The sequence below is a fragment of the Pyrgilauda ruficollis genome, unplaced genomic scaffold (assembly GCF_017590135.1).
Source record: "Pyrgilauda ruficollis isolate IOZ18807 unplaced genomic scaffold, ASM1759013v1 scaffold29, whole genome shotgun sequence".
Lineage (NCBI taxonomy): Eukaryota > Metazoa > Chordata > Aves > Passeriformes > Passeridae > Pyrgilauda > Pyrgilauda ruficollis.
This window is the reverse complement of record NW_024524266.1, coordinates 5969699-5991756: the sequence shown is the minus strand read 5'-3', so window position 1 is coordinate 5991756 and position 22058 is coordinate 5969699. Positions and strand designations below refer to the sequence as shown.

General features: G+C 40.4%; 1 protein-coding gene across 1 annotated transcript in view; it reads right to left on the bottom strand.

The window, feature by feature from the left end:
- Positions 1 to 1502: 1502 nt before the first annotated feature.
- CLCN4 (chloride voltage-gated channel 4) overlaps positions 1503 to 22058 on the bottom strand; it is a 44565-nt gene continuing 24009 nt past the window's right edge. The window contains exons 5-12 of the mRNA XM_041472408.1: positions 20716 to 20838; positions 18981 to 19187; positions 18809 to 18889; positions 17748 to 18293; positions 15039 to 15225; positions 11578 to 11976; positions 6712 to 6928; positions 1503 to 5341 (exon numbers count right to left, since the gene is read on the bottom strand). Of these exons, the coding sequence (XP_041328342.1) occupies positions 5251 to 5341; positions 6712 to 6928; positions 11578 to 11976; positions 15039 to 15225; positions 17748 to 18293; positions 18809 to 18889; positions 18981 to 19187; positions 20716 to 20838 (1851 nt within the window). The 3' untranslated portion in view covers positions 1503 to 5250. The remainder of the gene's footprint in view (positions 5342 to 6711; positions 6929 to 11577; positions 11977 to 15038; positions 15226 to 17747; positions 18294 to 18808; positions 18890 to 18980; positions 19188 to 20715; positions 20839 to 22058) is intronic.

Sequence of the window (22058 nt, the reverse complement as noted above, 5' to 3'; positions counted from 1 at the left end):
CTTACACAAGTGCCATCCCATGCCGGGTGGGAACAGCACCCATGCCTTATGGATAACAAGGACTTGGACTGTATAAAAGTAGTACCTCCACAAGAACACGGGAACCCCCACCAGCAAGCAGGCCGGGATGAAGAAGGTCCAGCAGGACAACACAGGATTCCATGTGGTGGTGATATCTTTGCTTAGTCTCCCTCTCACACTCTCTTTCTCTTTCCCCCGCTCTCTTCTGTCTCTCTCTACTTGACATTTACTGTTTGCACCTTGATTCGGGCAGAGACAACTCAATAACCAGATCTTAAGAGATAGCAAGCCAAAAACCAAATAAAAAAACTCTGTGCAGCATGCCAGCAACAGTGCATTTGCCTTGTCCTCCAGGAAGCAGCAGTGCAAAATCCTGTCTGCCACAAGTGGAGGCCCTCCACCAGAGATGCAGAGATTTCTTATTTGGGATACAGTATCTGTGATTGTGCTTAGTGGGCCACCACAGCAGTGAGGAGCTAGAAGCAAGACCACATTTGGATCAGAGGAACAGAACAGCACAAGGGAATAATACAGCTTGTAGGAAATAGATGTGGAAGAAGAGCCTCCCCTAAAGGAGCAAGAAGGCACATGGATGATAACAGGCTGCTTGGTTGGGATGAACGGAGGGCAGGCCAGGATATGTGGAGCACAGCTGCACCACAGCAGTGCTGAATGCCTCTGAACATTTTCTATTCCATTTCCCAGCTGCGCCACCACAAGTGATGACAGGAAGGTCTAAAGTTCAGAACGCCATGACCAAATACAAACTACAGGAATTATTACTGCTTATTGAAGTTGCTGCATGCCTGATGACTTCTGGGTTATGGTGTGTGTTTTGGGTTGTGTTAAGGGCACAGCAATCCATGGAATGAGTTGAAGGCCATGGGACTGCCAAAACCAGCTTCTGAAATGAGTAATTTAATTTGAGCTAGATATTGCTGGCATGTTCACCTTAGTTAGTGTTGATGAGGATCAAGCCCATATTCTTTGCTACCACCTAGAATACAGCCTCTGACAGAGATTTACGTTATGTTTCATCCAATTAAACAGGAATGATTGAACCCGTCATTTTCAGTCTTTGATCTTGGCTCTGAATTAAAGTGCAACTGAAAAATGTATACAAAAATATATCATAGGGGCTTTGCAACATCTAGTTTTAAAGTTTCATGATCATTGTAGACAGAACAACCACGTTAGATAAATGTATTTTCTCCTCTTTTTAGATTTCTAATGTATTTCTGATGCTGAAGAAAAAACATTTTTCTCTGAAAATAAAATAGCCAGCTATCAAGACTGATTCTCTGAAATCCACTGTGTGAACTTTACTAACTCCCTTCTTAATATTACCTAACCTATAATTTAATTGGATATCTCTAGAACTCAGGCTTGAGCTATCCCTAAAAGTGAGAAAAGGAAACATAAAAATCATGGAGACATTAAGTACTTTTCTAATTAATAAGATATCAAAGAAAAGTTTCCAGTACTGTAAGTCAGTTTTATTTAAAAAATAGAGTCCAAACATTGTTTTTTATAAGGTGCAACAGATACACTGTTTTCTACAATTAAAAAAACCAAAACAACAAACAGAGCTAAAGCAAAACTATAGTCATAGAGTGTCATTCAAACACGGAATCAGTGAGTCTTCTGTAATCCTTAAACATTCTTTTTCTGCTTCTTCAAAGCATAGGAATTAATAATTAGTGTCACTGGGACAGCCAAAGGGTCTTTCTAATGTCATCCATTTCTGTACTTTATTATTAAACTTTCAGGTACAGATTGTTCCAAGTACACATCAGAAGCTGAATGTAACTTAACACAGTTCATGCAAAACAAAGGTACAATACTGAACCTCCATCACTCAAAGATTTTTATTCCCATTTAGTTTAGTTGGGCATTTTTGAAGTCCAACTGCTTGAAGGACTGAACTGAAGTTGCATAAAGCCAACAGCATATACTAAAATACTCATGTAACTCAGATTGATAATGCTACGTGACTATCTTAAGCTCTACAAATTCAAATAAATAGGGCTGAGATCTATGCCTCTTGGAGTCTATTCAGTACCTTCTAAAACAAATTTTGGAATACAGATGGAAAACAATGCCTGATAATGGGCTTGTTACGGGGAAATAAATCACTACATCATAACTGCATTTTTTTGAGATAAGCATGTTATCAATTTATATTAAGAGTTCCCTTTCAGATACTAGTGTGAAGAGCAATAAAGGCTGTAGCATGGAGCCTAATTAGCAAACTCTGTCCTGTCTCAAAGCCCTCCATGTCATTCTAGCATCAGCCTCAGCCTTGATGATAACACCAAGCAGCTGAAGTTAGCCATGAGTGTGCCATTCCTGGACAGCCAGATAGCAGCCCCTGCTCTGGTTTAACATCTTTTGAACAGACACTGGAACAAGGAGCAGCACTACGTGGTTACATGTCCAAAGGTTTTTCCCTTGACCCCTTAGGTATTTAAAGCTTTCCATCTAGAAAGGAATGTGTTTGACAGAAGAGAGCTGTACACCCATTCACCTGCCTTTTACTTGCATGGTAGTCCAGGGTCAAACTGCATTCACAACAACTCCATAAATCTCAATTCCTTCTGCTGGTGCTTGCTACAAATCACCATGTTGGTTTTTTGGATCTTGTTCTTAAGCCCTGAGGGCTCCTCCTAAGTAGTCTAATAAGGCAAGGCAACAAGCTATCACAGGGGTGACTTGGTTTCAGTAAATCAGGCCTCTGGGTATTAATGGGAATTAACCACACAAGTCCATTCCAATGCATAACCACAGATTGAGTTTAACCTGATAAGACAAGTCAATACATACGTGAATTTGTATTCACAGCCAGATTAACCTCAGTTATGCAAGTCCATGTCTTTTTCTCAGAAAATTATAATGTTTTTCAGTGTTGTTACACTATATTGGCTGCTCTTAGCAAACATGGAAAGTAGAACATGGTCATACAGTTTTAATCCAAGAATGAGATTGCCCTCAAAAGTCAGCCTTTTTAGCTTAGTCTACATCCCTTAGATTCTGGAAGTTATGGGTAGAGACTGACAATTGTATAAACCCCATTTGGATTCAGTTGTGAGAATGAACTGATTTTATGATGGCTTCTCTGTTCAAATGAGGGAATCTAGTTTTTATGAGCATTGTTTATGAGTTTGGCTGCTGACAGTTTCACAGAAAAATGTAAGAAATAATCACATGATGTTCTCTTTCCTATTTTCAGAGGAAAGGGGTTGCTCAGTCCTATAGTTTACATGGTGTTAATATTATCCCTTTAATAATACATTGTACTGCAGCTGTTCAGTTAACAAAAAGTATACACTTAAATATTTATGGGCTTTGGCCAAAGCCACGTATATTTATGCCAGTCTGTTGCAAACACCATTGTTAAGTGGAGTACTTAACAGATTAAAATTATCCCTCTACTTCCGTTTCTTTCACTTCAGCAATTTGGGCCATACTCCGTGTGAATGCAGTGGGACACATGCCAGAAGGAAGCAGGGTCACTGGAGATAAGAGGAGGAATTTGTGACATAAAACTTCGGCATCTAATCAGGGTGCACCTGAGTAGCTGTCTCAGTGCAGGGACACAATACTCATGCACATTGCCTACATGTTAGATCAGCAGTCTGGGTTTGGGCTGGAGTAAGCAGCAGGCTGTTCTGGCATGGAAGGTCATCTCTATCCATGAGGAGCATTCAAACACCACCAGTTATCTGGGTGAATTTGAGCAAAAATACCAGAGGTCTTAGATGCCTAAAAGAAGGGACGAGGAGGTCTGAAGGGCACAGAGCACAACCTTTCTCCAATCTTTAAGTTTGCATCGATAAAGCAAGGGCAGTGTGAATTATGTGTTACAGAGAGTACAATATGGTATTCTGTTACTGATAGCAGTATTGACTAAAGGGTTGACCCTCTTTATCTCACAGAGGATCAGAACAGGGGTTTAGGAAAATTTAACATTTTTACCTGAGTGACTTAGAGGTCTCTACCAGGGTCTGGTAATTCTTGTGTTCTTGGTGCAAACAGATAAATACTTAAAGCTTTCCTATGATCATTTGCATTCTCAGTCCCTCTGATCTTATCCAGTCACAGTGCTGTGAAGAGGAATTCCACAGTCTTATGACTGACAAGTGCATAAAAAGTAGATCTCTTACAGAATAAGTGTCTATGACTGTTAAATTAATTTCAGCCATCTCTTAGCAAATACAGACAAATGCCAAGAAAGAGCAATGACAGAAAGGACCTAAGTGGACAACCAAGAATCAATGCAGAATGTCATTCATTTGTGAAAAATTGTGATGTACATAAGGAAAGACAGTGAGGGATTCAATCTCTTGTCACTAACACTGATGAGAGACAGATACCACTGTCCTTTTAGTGTTTTTGAAAACTGTTTTATGGGCTTCTATGTTTTTTCCAGTTACCACAGCAAACCACAAAATACTAAATTTTACAGTACTTGTATGCAAAATTGCATAGAGAGATAATAAATTCTTACAAATAAATCCCATTTCAATATTTTTAAGGGAAAGCTGGTTGACAGAAATGCTAAGCAGTATAAAATTCAAAAGACTAAAGCAGGGAGCAAGGGACACTACTTTTTAAAGTGATTTGAGGCGTAATCTTACTCTTTTCTTAAGACTTAAATCCAGTCTTGATTCATTAAACATTTACAAAATAAATGAAGATGACAAAGTCTTTCATTTAAAAATATGACAATTTTTGTCCATCATGAAAATGGTATAACTCAGTAGCAAACAAATAGCCATGATTCCAGTAACAAAAGCAATGGGCATTACACATCTACACTCTCTGGCTTGGAACACAAACCTTTCTATTTCTTAGCAGCTTGTACATAAACAGTGTCTGCTGCCCTTCACACCTGCCTCAGGAGTTACTGTGACCTTGATGCCTCCCAGCGGTGCTCGTGGCTCTTTGTCTCCAAGTGCTGCATCACTTACACTCACCAGCGCTCCAATTGAGCTGTTGGGAACCTCATTAAGGAAACACAGCTTGATGTCTGCAGCTGCTCAGAGCTTCTAAACTGCCTTCCTCACTAAATAAGTGCTGTCCTGCATCCACTCCCTCTGTCAGAGGCATATCAGGCCATTCCTCATATACGTTACCTTTTTCTCTTTAAGAAAGATGAAACAGCAAACACAGCCTCCATGTTAATCTAGAAGGGATTCCTTTGGGATTACTTTCTTCTTCTTTACCAGTCTAGTTAAACATGATAGATTCAGGGTCCTGGTTTGCCATTTGAGCCATATGTCTTAATACATCCTTTTTAGTTATGATACCCAGCAGCCTCCTATAGAAGAAAAGGAAGTGAAAGGTCAACAATCTCATGTATCATCCAGGTTTTTTCCCTGTTCAGCTGCAGGGACATTTTGTGAGTGCTTCCATACAGTACTGTCCATCTCATGTATTCCCCAATTATTACCTTTTTATAAAAGTATTCTCACCTCATGTATTTCTGCTACCTCAGCCACAATAATTAAGTGAAATACTTTGGCTTATTACCTCTTGTTGTTGGGAACATGGCCGAGTGAGGAGCTACAACAACTAATACTTGGTGCAACAAAATAATAAGTTTCTTTAGGTTCAAGCTGTGAGGACCAGCAGTCAGACCCAAGGTAATACACAAAGTAAGCTAAAGCACAGGGTTTCTGAAGCTCTCACTGCCTGACAGCATAATTCATTCAAATTTAAATGATCATTTCTCATTTATGTGAACCTAAAAGAATTATATCTGTCAAGATAGATGAGGCCTATGGGATATCTGGCCCCAAGAGTCAAAAATTTCAAAATTCTCAGTATTCAAGGGCTTTTTACTTCTAGTCCTTGAAGACCATTAGGCACTGAATATTGAAACTGTGTCATTGTTAATAGTTTTTCCACCTTTCATTTCACATAAGTTCTGAAACTCCAGGTATAAATTTCTGAATCCAGGCACCTAAAATCAGAACCCTGATCTGTGTCCCAATAATGGTTCTTATTTTCTTAATGCTGAGGATACTGCATTGACAGTAACAACTGACATGCAATACTTCTGATTAACAAAAATACTCTCTAACAGAAGAATAAATTTTAATCTTCCACATTTGGAAGTGATGGCTGTGGTTTGGCTATCCTGCTATCACTAGATCCTGGGATGAGCCATGATGCTCAAATATCTCAAATTCCATTGGAACCATGGGATGTTGTGTCTAGTCCACACGGTGCAGCTTTTTATTCCCCTAATTTCATGTTTGCCCACCTCCTTCAGCTGTTATTTGAGGGCCTTTGGTTTATACACCTTTCCATTATCCAATAAAGAAAGTTGAACAGAGTAATTTTCCTGCAGTGACACCTTTATCACAATTTTCACAAACATCTAATCTAGCTGGATGTCTCAAAACAGGCATATCCTTTGCAAACAATACTGCTTGCCAGAACTGCCTCTACTGGAAACTGAATGATAGTGGAAGTCAGAACAGTTTATTTTGTATTTATTTTTGCCTTATCTAAATGAGAATACACTAAGGATTTGGGAAAGCAGAATGAAATATAACACCCTGCATTTTGGTTCCGAGTCTGACTTCTTTTGCTGCCCTGGAGATACATGGGTGAGGTTCCCTTATTCATCCATTCACAAAATAAGGCAAAATAAAAATGTTCACTTGACTGTCAGCTACTCACCCACTACGAGTCACCAGGCACTGCCGGAGCCCGAGTTTTCGGAAGATATCGACCACAGTTTCCATGGGTGTGTGGTCGGTGACAGTGAAAGGGCTCAGGTTGAGAATACGCCGCAGTTTCAGCGGATGGGGACTGTTGGGTGGCAGTTCTGGGGGGTCTTCAGTGAAGTACACGATGGAGTTGCTCACCACCCCATCCTGACGCTGTCTCGCATTCTCTGCACAACACAAAAATCAGTGTAGATAGTGAATTAAGTTTGGTAATAAAAAAGAATCTGTCCTTTGGAAAGCAAGGTTTGATTTTGTCTTTAATGTACTGATGTCCCACAAATTTGGGTCACTGAGTAACCTTGAATTTCCTTGAGACACTGCTCCCTCAAAGCAAATGTGGTATTTTTATAGGCACATACTTTTCCTTGGTTGGGATAATGCTTTTCTGAATAAATATGCAGCTCATTGCATTCACAAACTTCACTAATCCAATTTCTGTCAAATTCAAATCTGTATGAAATTTCCTCCATTGTGAGAATCAGAACAGAAACTTTATTACATGTCCGAAGGAGTGGAGGCAACAGCTGTGTAAGATCCCATCTGGCCTGGAGCAAAACTTTTCAGTGGATTTGGGAAAATGTGGACATGGTGAATGGATTTATGAACACAAAGCTGGGGAAAGACAAATTCACATTCCAGGGATCCAGGGGTGGTGTGGGTGTTTTTCTAGACCAGCACACCTCGCTGGCATGCAGGGTAAATTTTGTGGGCTTACACTTAATGCCTTGAATAGTTTGTGTATCTAGATTTTAAAAAAGAAAAATAAATTAGCTTCCTACTTAAAGGAAAATCGTAAAGGGAGGAAAAATATAGGGGTAAACAGCACACGTGTGACCATTTTCAGAAGTTCAAAAGCTATCATTAATACTTGGATCAAACCACAAAGTGAACATCACACTACATCTGGAGTTTGCATGATCAGTATAACCCTTTTACTTAAAGCATGCCCCAAGACTTACCATTGGAGTACTTTATTTTCTTTGCAGTGTTTACCTCATCTCTACTCAACACTACAGGGTATAAACTTTATATGAGACAGATTTCCAAATGACAGACAACTTTTCACTCCCCAGAATAAGCATATCATGTGCTTGGCTCTGAGGGTTTAACTTTACTTTTTTAATAAATTATTGGAAATAGTTAAATTATTACTTTCAATTAACATAATTAACAATTAACATGCTTTTGCTCTTGAACACATATTCCAAGCATATGTAAATATTCTTGGAACTCTCTGCCATCAATCAGAGTGAGAAACCTGCTCCTGTGACTTGTAATGTAGACAGTGATGGTTTCCAACATGTTTCAGCTGCATTTTACATTTAATGATCATTGTCTTGTAATATTTTTGGAACTGGAGCAGTGCTGGCTCAAACCTAACATCAGTACAGTATGTGATTCTCAACCTTCTCACCCCACATATTACAAGCCCTATTGCAATTTACAGGAATGATGTTAGTTTTGTCTCAGCTTGTTTCAATTCATACATCCAATTTCAAGTGTGAATATGCCTGCATAGTTCTTTGATATATGATCTGTGCTACGAGGTAGCATTAATCAAACTGAAAGTAACTCCCACCCTTTGATAAAAACCTTTGACAGCTAGGTATTTCCTTCCCAAAGCTGCACCCTAAGAAATAGGGCCAAGCGTTTTGGTTACCACATTGCTGTTCCCAAGGCAGCAGTGACCCTGAACAGCAGTGATTAGCCAAAGCCATGATTTCACTCTTCCATGTCAAACACCTCTCTAGAGAAATTTGAACGATGTAGTACTATGGAGGAAATTCAATGGCATCAGAAAAATGGTGGATTTTGTAAGTAGTCTCACTGGATGGGGGAGTGGGAGTAAAGGTAAAACAGAAGAGCAGATCATTTTTGCAGTCAGTGGGTAAGAAAAACAGATACAGATTAGCAGAAAGAGCAAAGCAAATGGATAACAATGTCTGGTTTTACAGAGCAATCTATGCAGGCCCTTGTCATAGCTAGAGAGTGAATTAATTTTCCCAAATGTGAAACAGCCTCTCATATTCAGGGGTTCACATTTCACAGCCTATATCAACTATGTTGATCTCTCAACTCCACACTGGGAAAAGCATATTGTACAGGCCACCTGGCTATTGTCCAAGGCTCTGCCTTTTGCATGGTGCCTCTGGAGCTGGCCAAATTTAAGAAAAGCTTTACAATGTCAAAAACTCCCCTCTGTAAGACTGCAAAGTAGGTGCCATCTAAAATGTAGACACCTCTTTCCCAGAGGGTGACTCTGCCACCCCACCTGCCTACCCACTCAACAAGGACCAATGGAAGGACACAATCCTCCTGAGGATGCTGCTGAGCAATTGGAAATGGCATTGCCATTCACTTTACAGGTACTTGATGCACTTATAGAGCACGCTCCACTCAGCAGGAAAGATATTACATAGGGGTAAATCATGAGGCAGATAGCTTCGTGAGAACGGGTATGTGATGCAAGACCCAGCAGCTATTGCCTTCATCCAAGAAGGCAGGTGTTTGAGGGAACTGGAGTACTTCCCCACAGTATTCCCAGGACCGCCATACTACTGAGGCACAATTAATTTGGCCTGAGAAAGAAGCTGAAATTCTTGATTGAAAGAATGTCTCAATGAAGAGTAAAATGTTCTTACGTAGAGGTACCAGAGATAATTCAAACTGGGGAGGCATTCTGCAGGGCACAATGCCATGAAAAAAGAGATACTGGTGAAAGAAGAGATGCTGGAGTGGGCCCGACTCCGCTTTTGGTAAGACCTCATTCCCTGGCTGAAGTGCTGCACGGATGGGGTTTATGCTGTTCTGAGATGTAACTCCAGTATCTCTGTCAGGCTGAGCAGGTGAACCTGAACAGGCGAACCAGAGATGCTTCACCTTGTGTGATATTTCTCTCTTGGTAAGCAATTTTATGGCTTAAAGAGAATTGGTGTATGGCTCCATGCTCACAACCATAAAGCAAGCTGAGGCAGAGGCTCAGAACACATTAGCTACCCTTGTGGTAGTGATCAACAGTACCAACTCTGAAATTGAGGCAAAGCAATTTCAGAGAAAGAGGATTAGCAATCAAAAGGTTGCTAGCAAGGTCTGCCCTGCCCTGTACTGGAACCATATACTGTGTCTTTCAAAATCAAATCCAGATTTTAAGTCACAAGGACACAAACCATACTGCAAAGATTAACCATTTATCATAGCGTCAGCACAGAATGACAGCACTCACACTCAGCCCAAGGTGAAAAGGGTTACCAAAGATCATTGGTGGCTGAGGATTTTAGAAAAACTTACCTATGCATGTAAAAATTTAATTTTAAATCTGTCTCATTTCCTATAAAAGATGCTCTTAATTAGAACTGATCAGGAGACAGTACCTTTTCCTCTGAAAAATGCAGAGGTCAAACAATTTTTGAACAGGAAGGCATTTTGATCTAAATGTTTACTAAGTTTAATTTTAACTGATTTCTTTGTTGTCAGTTCATAGCCTGACATTTTCTCACATCTTCTGGCAAGACCATTCAGCCACACTGCCATTTATGACCCGAAACAAAAGAGTCAGTTCCTCAAAGTGCTATGACTCACTCCAAGCAGCCTCTAGGTTTCTGATTTTAAAGTGAGGGCTCTGCATCTTCAGTCCATGCAATTTTCCCACTAACATACCTTCCTGAAAAGGAGGTGCAAAAGACTATTAACTTAGGAAGGCACCAAGTGTTAAAGCCATGACATGGCATGGGCAGTATAAAAGACAGACCCAGGGTAGGCTAAATACATCTAAAACGTGCTTTAAATGCTTCAATTTTTGTTTTAGCTTTGTGGGAACTGAGCTGGAAAGTGACCTTCAAAAATAACCCAAATTTTCCATTTATTAATTTTCTTGTCTGAAAAATATGTGAATTTCCATCAGAGACAGCAGCTTTTTTAAGGTGCCTGAACAGCAGGGATGAAACAGAATCATGCAAAGAAGAAGATTTCCAAGTCAAGGAGGTTTGGATATACCAGACATTCCACTCTCCTGCAAAGCACAAGGCAACCATACCCAGATGGCATCTTGCCTGCCTGCCCAGCTGGCCCTCAACACCACAGGACTGCCAGAACTGGGAGCAGACAGTGGGCCAGCCTTGCAGACCTCTGCAGTTCTGGATGCCCTGGGCCCAGAAAAGGTAGAAAAACTTGCTTTCATCCAATACACTTGTTCTTCAATCCCCACTTAGTCATCAGATGAACCAGGAAAGAACCTGACAGTCAAAATCTTTAATGACCTGGAGTCGGATTCTCAGGCAAGCAGCCAGCTATCCACTGGATGCCAGACAAAATTCACCCATCTTTACCAAAAAATATCGTGCACTGAAAACTTTCCACCTGTAGCACTAAAATCCTGCGTGTGAGGAAAAAGTGAGACAGAGCAACAGAAAGGAGCAGAGGCTATTCCATCATCAAAGTTCATGACTGCCCCAGCCCTTTCTGGATGCCCATGGAGTGGGAAAGAAACTGATCAATATACTGGCTTTTGGTCTGGTTCTGACAAAAATTCTGGCATATGAGTTGAGTTTCTCTCTGTTGCCCCTAGAAGAATTTTATTTTACTCTTTTGAGTGACAGCAATATTAAGTCCACAAGGGTCAAGCTCACAAAATTCTATCAGGTGGTATGATGCAATAGAAAAGCTTCCATGTCCTACTAACCAGTAAAAGTCAGATTAAAAGAAAAAGTTAGATTTGGTGCTTGTTTATCCATTCTTCAAGGTGAATAACACTGCTAACCTTCTATCTTGTCTAAACTCCTTTCCAAACCAATCTTTTGGACATTGATACTCTACTTACTTATTGCAAGGATCAGCTCTCGTCTCTGTGCAAATCCAATAAGTCTCTCTGAGTCTTTAGAGACCACCACTGGAAAGCCATTGTAGTCGGTCTCTTTGATCAGTGTCTCCACGTCCTCCACCGTCATGCTGTCCTGCGTCAGCACGGAGAGAGGAGCCTCGCCGCGCCGCGGCCTCATCACGTCCGTCGCCAGGGTGCGGTGGGTGAACTCGTCCTTCACATCCAGGAAGGGGTAGCCATTCAGATGAATGTGAGCTTCATAGATCCCTTCTTTCCCAAAGGCATCTGCCACCCACTTGCTTGTGACAGCTGCAGCCATAAGAGGGACAATGTACTCCAGGCCTCCAGTTAGCTCGAACATAATCACCACCAGAGAGACTGTCATTCGAGTAACACCACCTGCCAACAAGGAAAAGACTCAAGTTTCTCTCAGTGCCGGTATACATACTAAGCAAATCACTTACATTTTTGAGCCTTACACTCAAAAATGCATGTAATTATTTATGCTGAGTACTTTGCTCTTATACTCTTAGGTTTGTTTCTCTGAAGAAAGGTATTTTTCATCTACTACAATTTTCATCACAAAGTTTGAGGGAACTTGCTCATGCCAAAGTTGCTGGCATTGAAAAATAAACAATGAATGCTAAAAGACAGAGCTTTAAAACCAGAAAGGATGCCAAAAAAATCAGCTTTAATGCATACTTGAGAAAGTAAAATTGAACCCTGCCATTAGCCCTCTAAAATGACTCCAAGAATCAGCTGAGTGCCATGGCTGAGGCAGGTAGGAACGTGCAGAGGTGGCCTTCACACTGGCCTGTCTATTGCAGTCATACTGAAGAGAAAGCTGAGCATTATCTTTGGGCACAACTTGGTTACAAAATCCTACCTTGGAACAGCTTAGGGCCACTGCAAGAGCTATGTTACAGCTTAAACCCCTGCTTTGGATATCACTATAGTAATACAGTTTGAACTGAGTACAACTTGGTTTGAGGCCATCCAGGCATGCAGCCATAAGCAGGGTTGTAGCTGTATTTTTCAATCTAGTCTTTCCATATTAATTTTATAAGCAAGCTCCTTGCTCCTTCAGTTTACATTAAAGGATAAAAATAATCACATAACTGAGGACAAGTGTGTATGTATCTCTGAATTATTAGGTAACATTTCTTTGCCTCTGTTAGAAAGGTAAATGTAATAAATCTGCTATTTTTAGGGCTCAAAATACAGCCCCATTTTAGATGAGAAAAATCAGAAACAGGTCATTAAAAGATCTTTTTATCTAGCAGCATACAGAAATATTCAATTGTTGATTACTTAACACTGTGATCCAGATATGAATTTCATCTGAGGAATGCCTTAAACTTCTGACTGTGAAAAGCTGAGAGCAAATACCAGAGTAAGGATCATTTAATGCTTACTTCATTTCTCTTACTTCAGGCATGATAGTCTTTGGTACAGAACAGCTTAAGTACAAGCTGTGACCATTCTACTGTATGTCTCACCACACTATTAAAAACCACTGCACCTTAATTTGGACCTTTTAAGAGGAAGGAATTGCAGCCTCACCTGGAGTCCTGTGTGCAGTTTTGGGCATCACAATATAAAAAAAGACATTAAGCTATTAGAAACCATCCAAAAGAGGGCCACTAGGATGATGAAGTGTCTGAAGGGGAAGATTTTTGTGGAGTGGCTGAGGTCACTTAGTCTGTTCAACCTGGAGAGGACTAAGGGGAGACCTCATTCTGGTCTACAACATTCTCACAAGGGGAAGCAGAGGGGCAGACACTGATCTCTTCTCTCTGATGACCAGTGACAGCTGACCCAAGGGAAAGGCCTGAAGTTGTATTGGGGAGGTTTAGGTTGGATATCAAGAAAAGATTCTTCACCCAGAGGGTGGTTGGGCACTGGAGCAGGCTCCCCAGGGAAGTGGTCACAGCACCAAGCCTGACAGAGTTCAAGAGGTATTTGGACAATTCTCTGGGGCCCATGGTGTAATTTTTGGGGTGTTCTATGCATGGGCATGATTTGAACTTGATGATCCTGACTGGTCCCTTCCAATTCAGCATATTCTATGCTTCTGTAATTCTATGCTGACTAGCAGATCATCTGCAACATCAGAGCCAAATATTTTTGTGTTATTTATTTAATGAATATTAAGATCATTTATTGTACAGAAGAAGTGCTTTACTTGTTTGGACAGTAAGATTCATCCCTGCTTTTTTTTTTAATGTCTACACTGCTGTGGGTGTCCACATCCAAAGGGATGATCCAGATTGCCTTTATAACCTCTAGATAAAAACAGGCACTCTTGAGGCCAAATTCATCTGTTCAGGGATGATCCAGATTGCCTCTATAACCTCTACATAAAAACAGGCCCTCTTGAGACCAAATTCATCTGTTCATTTGCCTGGTTTTAGATGTGTATTGCCAGATGAGACTGATCTTTCCCATACCTCATTTTTCTGTTTTGACTGTGAGGGGTATCAAGACAGTTAAGCTCAGGTGTTGATATCTACATTACAGACATTAAATTTTCAAGCAAATCCCACCCTTCCTTCCTCTATATTGATCGCACAAATGATCCTGCTTTTCCAATATGAGCATCCAAATCTGAAATTTTTCCAGCTCTTCCTTGAGTACATCTTTAACTTCAAACCTACCCAACCACATTACTCATGTATTATGCCTCTCCACTATTTTTTCATATGCTGATGATGATATCAATAACAGCAACAAAAGGAGATGGAATATGCAAGTACACGAGGGGAAAGATATGATCAGGTAAAAACATGTTCAGACGGTATGCTTGTAACATTCTTCTTGCATCTATGCCTAGAAATTTGATAGATGAGATATTTTTCAATAATCTTGCTTTAATAGTTAACAGATCACTGCTGTTATATCCAATAAATCCTATTTATTGAGTATAATCCAGTATTGGCCTATGATCAAAATGTAAACCAAACTACAGCTCAGTTGACCATCACAAGACACACAGCCAGTAAGACACAGAATTTTTGCCTCTGTGTAGCTTAAAATTTAGCAAAAACTGGGATGTTTTCTTCCTGCACCGAGAAAGAGCACAGTCTAAACAAGCAAGCAGCTTTAGTCCAGTTACAGTGAATTTCATTACATCAAATGGAAAAAATGCAAGCAAAAGTACTCCTGCTTGGAAACTTGCAGCCTAACTTCAATTTGTTCTTTCCTTTTCTCTGCTTTTTGGCAGACTACAAGGAATATACATCAATGACTGTAAGCTTTTCTGCCGCTGACTACCTGGCAGATCACTGGAGCAACCCGTAGAGGAAGCTGCCCATTTTTTAGCCCATCACATCTTGATTTCAACTTCAGTGGCTCCCAGAAATGCCAACACAAACAGCTAACACGGACACAGGGCCCTCCAGAGCATGTCCCCAAACATCAGTGTTGGTCACACACAAACCAATGAGCAGCAGAGACCGTACCCAAGCAAGCTGCTGCTCCCACCATAGCATAAAGTCCTGGTGTGACACAGTCTGCCCCAGGTCTGCACCAGTTCCTGAAGATGATCCAGTCATGATGGTGGTATGCCAGCTGCTCCACTCCAATCCCAACCATCCTGCCAGCTATGGCTCCAACAGCCATGCTAGGAATAAAAAGGCCTGAAGGGATCTGGAATGAAATGTAGACACATGAGCACCTTGACAAAAAAGGCAAGTATCAAACAATTTTAATTAACAGTAAGAGAACCAAGTTTCCATAGCCTCATGGCAGCCTACAGGGCTGATCTCCATGGTCTGGCACAGTTTTCTGCAGTGACTGTGTTTATGTGGCTACATGTGTATTAATAGCTTTATAAAACGTTAGTGCATTTTTAAAATTTTTAAAAGACATTTAAAAGACATTTTGAATCCTATCTGCTGCATCCCACTGAATTAGGGAGATAAATGCTGTTTCTGAATAATAATTTGCTTTTGAAGACAAGATGTTCCTGGCTTTGCCTTTATTGCTTTCTCAGCAGGAAGTCAGGAGCTGCTGATGGTTCTGTCATAGGCTTGAGAATAAGCTTAACTGAAAACAACATCTTGATTTCACCCTCTATCAGGTGGAGCACTTTATGGTTTTATTACTACTTTTTCAGGCTAAATCAGACCAGATTTTAAATTAAATGCCAAATGAAGAATAAAAATTCAGAGAAAGGGGGCTGACTGCTCAGAGGCAACTAATCCTGCATCTCAGTTTACAATATATTTTCCAGGAAGCTCTGTGAATCATTACTTTGTTGTCTGCTATACAGACAAGTCACAAAACATTAAAAACAGCATTTAAATGAGAATGGAGGGGGGGAAAAGAGAATGAAAATGCACTTTGCTTGGATAAGTGCATTTCCTCTTAGATGTCAAGTGCACCAGCAAGTTAGAGATGTATTTCCTGCTGGAGAAGACAATTCAGATCTGTGACAAGGGCTTCCAGGTAGCTTTTGTTGTTTTCAGAGAGGAAAGCCTATTATATCTTTTTAAGTCTGAAAATATACCTTGAGCTTCCTAGAGAACTTAACTAATCACCTCATCAGCACAGCCCAGAGGCATCTAGGGCTGATAACAGTAGATGCTACAGCCCCCACCACATTGTGTTCACCACATTGTGTAACTTTGCTGATGCAGCTCAATTGAGTCTTCTTGATTTAGTGGGTAAAGCTATTTGGTCTGTTCTTTTACAGACTGGTTGAAACTGTCAATTCTTTATTTATTGTTAGCTTCTAACAATTTTAAGTATATAGGATAAATAAAGAATTACATTTTGAATAAAGAACCAAAGCTTTTAATGAACAAGCATAACAATGGGCTGTCAGCCATAGATCAGTTTCTAGAGTGAAAGGCTACACTCAGTTCAAGTGTAGTGTTTAAGAGAAAGATGAGATACTTTAGTTTTGAACATAGTATAAAATATAGTGTATAACTAAGAAAAGCTTCTCATTGTCTGCAGTCACCAGATCCACAAATAAATGCTCAGATAATGGGAGCTGTAGACAGACAGAACCTGTTTTTTATGTGCCCTATTAATCAGATATATAGAGTTCACCACAAACAGCTTGGTATATATGGAAAGCTTGGATAAATTGTTCTTGGACCTTTCATCACTCATTTATGGAGAGAAGGAGCTGCTGAAGGAAAAAGCTGCAAATCTAGAATATTCAAATGACACATCTGTTAGTCTTCTTGTTCATTCCCCTTTTTTTCTGAGCTACAGTGCTTAAAAAGATTCAAAAATAGACCTTTTCAGCCACTTTTATATTTCTGTGATGCTCTAAATGCATAAAATAGTAAATTTAAAATTATTACTTCCTTGAGTATAGCTATCTTGAGGCACATTAAGACATTAATCCAACAAGACAAACAACAATGTAAATAGCCCATATCCATGAGAGAGCTAAAAAACAGCTGCAGTGGGAATCATCTTGAAATTGCTTATTGGCAACAGTGGGTTTAAATTTCCACACAGATTTCTTTTTCACTTAACAAAACCACAGATGACTAGAAGGTGGAAAGCAGGGCTCATCCCTGTGCTGCCACAGGGGCCCACAGGGCACGGTGCTGGCAGGGACATGAGCCAGAGCATCTCAGTGACAGCCCCGTGGCAGGTCAGAGACAGAGAGAGCACAGCTGCCCATGGCAGCCCATCTGTGGCCTGTGCTCCTGCACCCGCCCCCTCTTGTCACATTTTCTTCATAGAGAAAAGTAAGGCACAATTCTTCCTAGGAATACTTCTGAGATTCACATTTTCTGAACTTCAGAGAAAGGGAAAACACAATTTTTCTCTTATTTGCTGTGCCTGTGTTGTGCTAAAGTAGAATGCAATATGGAGATTGTTTATCTAAAGTGAAGATGTTTTGCTTCCTTGGCCTATCAGGGCCAAAAGTGTGTGTGTGTGTGTGTGTCGGGACTATCACGAGACAGCCATGGGAGAGTCAGGAGATGAGTGCAGTTCTGTGCAGTTGTGTGCAGAGGGAGTGCATGGCAGATTCAGTTTAGATTAAATGTATATAGTATAGTATAATAAACTACATAAATATATATAGTATATATAGTAAATATATATAGTATAATATCTTCTGATAAGATGGAGTCAGATGCATCATTCTCTCTCTCACCAACGCCGGGGATGCCTTTGATTAGTAACAGCCCCCAATTTACCTTCATGCCGAAAGTGAATATTGTGATGACAATTTTGAACACCAAAGCCAAGGCGAGCTGCCACATGGCAGAGTAGACTCCAGGGCCAGCAGGTCTGTCGGGAATGTCGTCCACAGGCCGGGTCATGTTTGGGTCGTTGATGTAGTCGCAGAGCTGCGAGGACTCCAGGGCACCGCAGTCGTTGAAGAGCTCGGAGATGAGCTCGCTGGTGCTCCTGCGGGTGTAGGGGTTGGGGTAGGCGATGATGGCAGTGATGGCTGTTATCACAATCACCTCCAGCACCGGGTACTTCCCAAGCCTGGTGGTTTTCCGCCTCCTGCACCAGGCGATGTTGCATCGGATGAAGAGGGTCCCCCAGAGGCCCCCAAAGACGCCGAGCAGGATGAAGGGGAAGAGCTCGGCCATGTACCAGGGCGTGTGGTACTCCACGTAGAACAGCACCAGCCGGCTGTTTCCAAAAGGATTGATGGACCTCAGTGTGAAGGCAGCCACAAGAGCAGCAAAAAATGACCTCCAGAGGGTTTTCAGGGGAAAGTAGTAGCTGACCTAAAACCCAGCAAAGACCATAAACATTTCACTGAGTGCCACAGAGGGTGCTTCAACTACCACCACCATCTGTTTCATTTGACTTTACTGTGAGCACTAGACCTTACCACTGCCAGAACATGTTCACAAAGGTATCAGAAAAGGCATTTTCAGATTTCAGAAAAGGGATAGCAACTAGTTTAAAACTGATAAATTTTAATCCAGAGTTGCTGTCTAGAGAGTATAAGAAACGCTTGACAGCTTGGTCCATGCATTAGCTAGCTGGAGGCTGGAGAAACCTCAGCAGGATATATTTCCATACTGAGTCATCTAATTTGTTTCCAGAAAGTCAGTGCCCTTCTGCTACTCAGATTATGCTAAAATACCTGGTTATTTCTTATTACTGGAAATCATAGATAATTTTTGTTATAGGGGAAAAAATAAGCTTATAAATATTTGAAAAAGAGTGAGTAATCTTGGAGAAAGGTATCAAATTAAAATGTATTTACTGAAGCAAGTGAACTGCCAGGTCTCACCTCTTCCAGACTAAAAAGCACACCTCCGATTGGAGCCCCAAAGGCAACTGAAACTCCTGCAGCGGCTGCAGCTGAAAGTACCTACAAAGCAAATGTTTACATACAAGGCATGAGTTGCTTGAAACCCTGAGTATCCAGACAGGGAAATTAAAAATTTATGAGCCAAGCTCACCTCTCTTCTCTTTCCTTCATTCTTGCTGTACTTAGAGAAAAGGCTGCTGAAGAAGTTTCCACAGCAACAGGCCACATGGACTAATGGGCCCTCTTTCCCAAGGCTGAGGCCTGAAGACACCACCAGAACCAAGGTGACTGTTTTGATTAAAAGTGTCCATTTTCCCAGGTAGCCCCTAATAATGAACCCACTCAAGATGGTTTTTATCTGGAAAGCAGGAAGAACACGTTGAAAAGATGAAGAATCCTTTTCTACTCTGAACTTTCAAATGAAGTTAAAACTCCAGCAGAGTTTAAAAAGTTGCAGACTGCTTGAAAAGAGACAGTGATGGAAAGAAAGGAACTGTAGGTAGGGCAGCTTTCCCACAGCAATATCTGAGCAGGGGTTAAGCAGACCACACTTTTACTGCTGTTACGGGTGGTCCCCATAACAGGCAGTAAGGACTCTCACAGAGATCAATAGAAATATGAAACTCTTACATATATCCTTGGCCTACAACATCAGAGTTAAGCTGGATTTGAGTTTAACAAAGCAGAAAAAAAAGCAAATAAACAACAACAGACTTTTTCCAGATAAAATACACAAAAAAAGTTCTAGATATTTGGAATCACTGTGCCATAAAACCATGCACATATTATGAAATGAGAAAGTCCAGAAGATCACATTTCTAAGCATTTTGTCTTAATTTTGCTAGTGAGTGGCTCAGAAAGCACAATGCATGTGCATGACACAAAGGCTGCAGGGTGGGATTTGGGTTTGGGCTCTAGGCATGCAAATGGGCTGCAGCTGAGCCTCACCTCACACGAGGCATTAACCGCTTGGAAACTGGCTTTATAGTTAACTATGAGAACTTTCTAAAACCACAAATATATTAAACACATAACACATGACACTTTCAAACATGTAAATTATTCAAATATTTTAAATTATTTGTGGTGAGATTTTTGAAACATTTGGATGCTTCTCTTAGAGATCAAGAACAAAAGTATGCCAAGATTTCTAAGCTTTGGGCTGTTAATTCTGTCTGCCAGATTCCTAAATAATAATTCCCATAGTTCTATAGCACTTCTAACAAGAGATTGCCCTGATTTCAAAGACTTTTAATAACTATGCTGGTTGAATTACAAGGTTCTCCATTTAACTGTTTAATTATGAACTGAGGCTCAATATGTAAAATATTGAAAACCAAGTAGATATTTTGGCTGCTATAATGTTGTCATGCTGGCACAATGTGCATTACCCTGTCTTTAGGAAAAGAATGTGCAAAAGACGTGCACCAGACACTTTTCAGGCATCCCAAATTATGGGCATCTTCAGCAGTTTAGGAAACCTTAGCTTTGTAGGCCACCCTCTTCTTTTTATTTCACTTTTATTTAGAGTCTAGCCTAGAAAATAACTGGTTTTGTAATTGGCCCAAGTAATTTTATCCTAGGAAAATTCTCTATAATCTTCTAGCAAGTATGTCTCTCAGAGCTGTTGATTTTTAATTCACACTCTGGCAACGAACAAGTACGTGCATTAACCTGTCACAGTGACATATGAACACTTTTTACTGTGAAAAACTTAGATGTTCACCATAAAAGCATAAAAAAAGGAATGAAGACAGATGAGATGGAAAGACAATTTTCTTTGTTGCTATGCTATCTCATAGTATAGTTCTGGAATGGGAAAAGGCAGTAATTTTTTTGTTGTGGTTTGAGTTTTTTTGGATATTCATGCACAAAGAGAAACTCACCTCTGGGATTCCAGAGCCACAGGCATAAGGAGCAAACACTCTGACCAGGGAGACTGCCAGGAAAGCAAAACACAGAGCCCACATAATGTACAGAAAATAGTTTAGAATGTAAGCACTTGCACCCTAGAAAAATAACAGTAACAAACATTGTTAGACAAAAGCAGATTGGCAAATCTCACATTTCTACTAGTGATCATGATGGCATGGAGCCTGACTTTTCATTCACATGGTAAGTGCTGTTTTTCCTCAGGTAGGACAAATAACTTTATATGCTCCAATAATTTTATTACTCATGGAAAGAAGCAGCACACTAATAAATACCTAACCCAGCCCACACAGTCTGTTTGCAAGGGACCCATATATCTTAAACTGAGCATCTTTCAAGCACTAAAAACTCTAACTAACCCTCATAAAGTTCCAAAACATCAAACAAATACATCATAAGGGCAAAAGCAATAGGTAATAAAAGGCACCTAATGAAGGAATCTGCTGTGTTCATCCCATGATGGGGGACAAGGAATGAGACTCTGATACGTATTTTTCCAAGGGCTGGTATTCAAAGGTCAGTTCTCCATGCAGATGATGATTTTTCAAACAACATCCCTGTGTATATCAGTAGCCAGTTCAGCTCACAAACAGGAAGGGTAAAACCATACAAAAATAATTTCTTTCTATACAGTGCTGTACACGATAGGGTTGAAAATAATTTGAAAACACCATAGCTTGGCAGAACCCACTCACACATCTCAGGCTTATGACTGACTGGGATGATTTTAAAATATTAGGGCAAAAATTACTATCTTCAAACTGAATAGCTTTACTTTTCTAACAGAATGGGAATGCTAATGATCACTAGCAATGGTTGACTGTGCAGTGCCATAGTGAAAGCATAGTCTATAGTAACCTTCAAGTTTCTACCTTTTTCCATTGGTCAAGTCAAAACCTTTGTTTTGAATACCTCTGCCTCTTCACATGCATTTTTTTTTTTAGATTAATTTCAAAAACCCACCTACATGGACAAAAGAGAATATACTCAGCAGCATCAAATCCATACAAGGAGCTTAAGCCTTCAAACAATATCCTGTAGCAACATGACACAGAATAAAAAATTGAGATGAATCTCAGTGCCTGAATTGGTATGAATCCTTCACCTCCAAGTGAACTCTTCCTACCGGATGCAATCCCAGCTGCTCAAGAGCATCAGGGCCCCTGTCTCTGCTCTGCAGGACAGCAGCCTGGATATCAACATTATGATAAATCAAGTAGGAAAACAGGCATTAATCAATTGTATCAGTTAACAGGGCTGGCCAAGCCTTGTTCCCAGTCATAAAAAACTTAAGAGA